At 39.4% G+C, this 2598-nt stretch overlaps 1 protein-coding gene across 2 annotated transcripts in view; it reads right to left on the reverse strand.

Moving 5' to 3' along the window:
* Window positions 1-354: 354 nt before the first annotated feature.
* The window catches only part of LOC138033586 (L-gulonolactone oxidase-like), a 17971-nt gene continuing 15727 nt past the window's right edge, over window positions 355-2598 (reverse strand). Inside the window, exon 7 of one of the 2 annotated variants that reach the window (XM_068881378.1) lies at window positions 355-1563. In XM_068881378.1, the coding sequence (XP_068737479.1) occupies window positions 1303-1563 (261 nt within the window). In that variant the 3' untranslated portion in view covers window positions 355-1302. The remainder of the gene's footprint in view (window positions 1564-2598) is intronic. The other variant, XM_068881379.1, reaches the window with a different exon arrangement.

Genomic DNA, 2598 nt, shown 5'->3' on the forward strand with positions numbered 1-2598 from the left:
TTTCGTTCAATTTGATGCAGGGTGTACTGTAGGAGTATAATCATTCGTTCTTATGGAGGGAGCCAGGAAAAAATACCATCAGGCCGGTTAATAAAAACACTGAAAAAGAATACGGCCATAACCAATCACATGAAAATAAAAGTAAGTAAGTAAAGTAAATATTATCAGAGAGGGTCGGTCTCAGCAAAAAATCAAATTATTTTAATTGTCACTGCGAGGGCTAAAAAACTTAAGAAATTACATCCCTGAAACTCAGAATGTTCGACATCTGGAGCACTTGAAGGGTTCACTTGAAGGTGCACTGTTGCTCAAGTTGGACGAGAACGGTTGCGTTTTTTCACAATTAGTAAACACATGCAGTGTATTAATTATCTATTTTATAAAATGACTCAGTTTGTATAGGACTGAAATCTACTAGTACTCGTACATTTCTTCACCTCCAAAATAAAATACGTTGACAACACATCTTGCTGACTATTTTGCACTATCCGTAACAGGACTTGCTACCAGCTTTTATGTCAGTATCACTTGACTCTACAAAACGAGTTTGTTTTTCTTCCACGTGAAATAAGAAAGATGAAAAGTTGAAACTCTCCGACGTGCTGAATTTTTTTGCTGCCTTCTTTGTTTTCTCTCTCTGTGCCTTGTTAGCGAAGATAATTGTTTTGCAATCTGCCACATGGTATGGAAACCCTTTTGAATATTTTTCAGTTTGAAGTGATTTTATGTGTGACTTGTATATAATTTTAAAAAAGTACAAAAAAGCCAAGCTTTGTTTTGACCTTTTTAAAGGTAGCAAAAACATTAATACTACAGAAAGATAGTCACCCTGGGTTGCGGTATAAAGAACTAAACAGGTAGGTATTCTTGTCAAGCTTACTGACAACTGCCGACAGTTAAACTGTTTTAGGCTGTGTGCTTAGTGTTTTTAGCTGTTTTCATCGCAAATTATCCCAAACCATTTTGAACTGTAAATTCCCTCTCATAAATTCTCTCTCCCGCCCCGAAAACACACCGGGCTTTCTTAAAATACCCCCTACCCCCTAAAAGTCTTTTGTACGAATACATTTTTGTCATTAGACTCAAAGGACCTTCAAAGGAGCTTAATGTCGAGTGACCGAGTTCACCATACTGTGGCACCGTTGAAAAAGTGACCTGATACTACTAACGTAAATAATGACATGAAATCAAACCGACGATAGAAACCTCGAGCTTGTCGACTAATTGTAAAAGAGATGGCCGTTGGCAGAGGTGGTTTCATTACAACATTCTTGGGAGAAGAGAGTTTTATGAGAGTGGCCCTTAGGCAGTGGGTTCGTGCAGAACCACGTCAAATCCCATGTTATGAGTGAAAAAGTTGTTAAAAAGACCTCCCCTGTTGAAAATCTGAAAAACGTCTTTCCACTTAATAATTTGCAACTGGTTGTAGCAAGTACGAAGCTTCACGTCGTTCATCTTGTTGTTCTTTCCCCAGTGTGGCCTCGCTTTAAACTCCTTGACAAGTGCATTTTCCACACGCTCTTGAAACTCGTCAATACCGTACGCTCCGGGGAGGAATGGTACCTTAATAAAAGCGTGGAATTCAAGCTGATTTCAGGGCAAAGCCCGAGCGAAACGAGAAATGTTTCGACACCAAACAATGGTTGATGATGTTTTCCCGTTTGGTCAAGGCCTAAGTTTCAGTTGAGTGATACCAAGGCAACAGGCATAGCAAATGTTGAGTTGGCACAATAGTGTTGCCAAACACCAGAACGTTAACAAATTCACCTTTTTCCCCGACAAAACCACAACTAAATCAAAGTTGACTGCAATTCTCTATGTAGTCCTTGAACCAGGGTTGAAAATAAACAAAAATTTGGTTTTATCAACGGAGTTGATGATGTAAATTGGCCACCGTACAGAGATTCTAAAAGCTGACGTTTCGAGCGTTAGGCCTTCGTCAGAGCGAATCGCTCTGGATTCGCTCTGACGAAGGGCTAACGCTCGAAACGTCAGCTTTTATAATCTATGCACGGTGGTCAATTTACATTATCAACTCCGTTAATAAAACCAAATTTTTGTGTACTACTTCCCCACCGATGCAGCACCACAGTTTCTTTAGAAACTACCCCCTTCATCGAAAATAAACAGCCTTTGTTTTCATCGGGGGCGATGGAGGCGTTCCTTTACCGTCCTTGGACAATGCCAAAGGGTAACAAAATTTAAAGTTTCTGTATCTTAAAGAGTAACACAAACATAAACAAATGATCGATATTGTAGCAATCAAATTGAATACATATTGGAAAATGTACCAAAAATTGAAAAAAAAAGTCCTTGTAGAAAATACAACGCAAATGTTTTGCTTTTCTTTCTTTCTTATTTGGTCTGGCTTATCTCTGAGGTATAAGAAAGGGCAAAAACGTTTATGTCATGTAAGAGATGGAAGCTGAAGACGGAGCTGAAACATAACTATGGGGTAGCCCCACATTCTCCACGGTCTCCCCATAGGTTTCTAAGCCCATTGAGTAGAAGGTAAACAGAAAGTTGGTAACACCAGAGAGAAGCTAAAAATTGTTGTTTTGACGGCGTTCGCGCGTGCCAACTGGATGTGTTTGCCAA

Source organism: Montipora capricornis, chromosome 14 (assembly GCF_036669925.1).
Source record: "Montipora capricornis isolate CH-2021 chromosome 14, ASM3666992v2, whole genome shotgun sequence".
NCBI lineage: Eukaryota > Metazoa > Cnidaria > Anthozoa > Scleractinia > Acroporidae > Montipora > Montipora capricornis.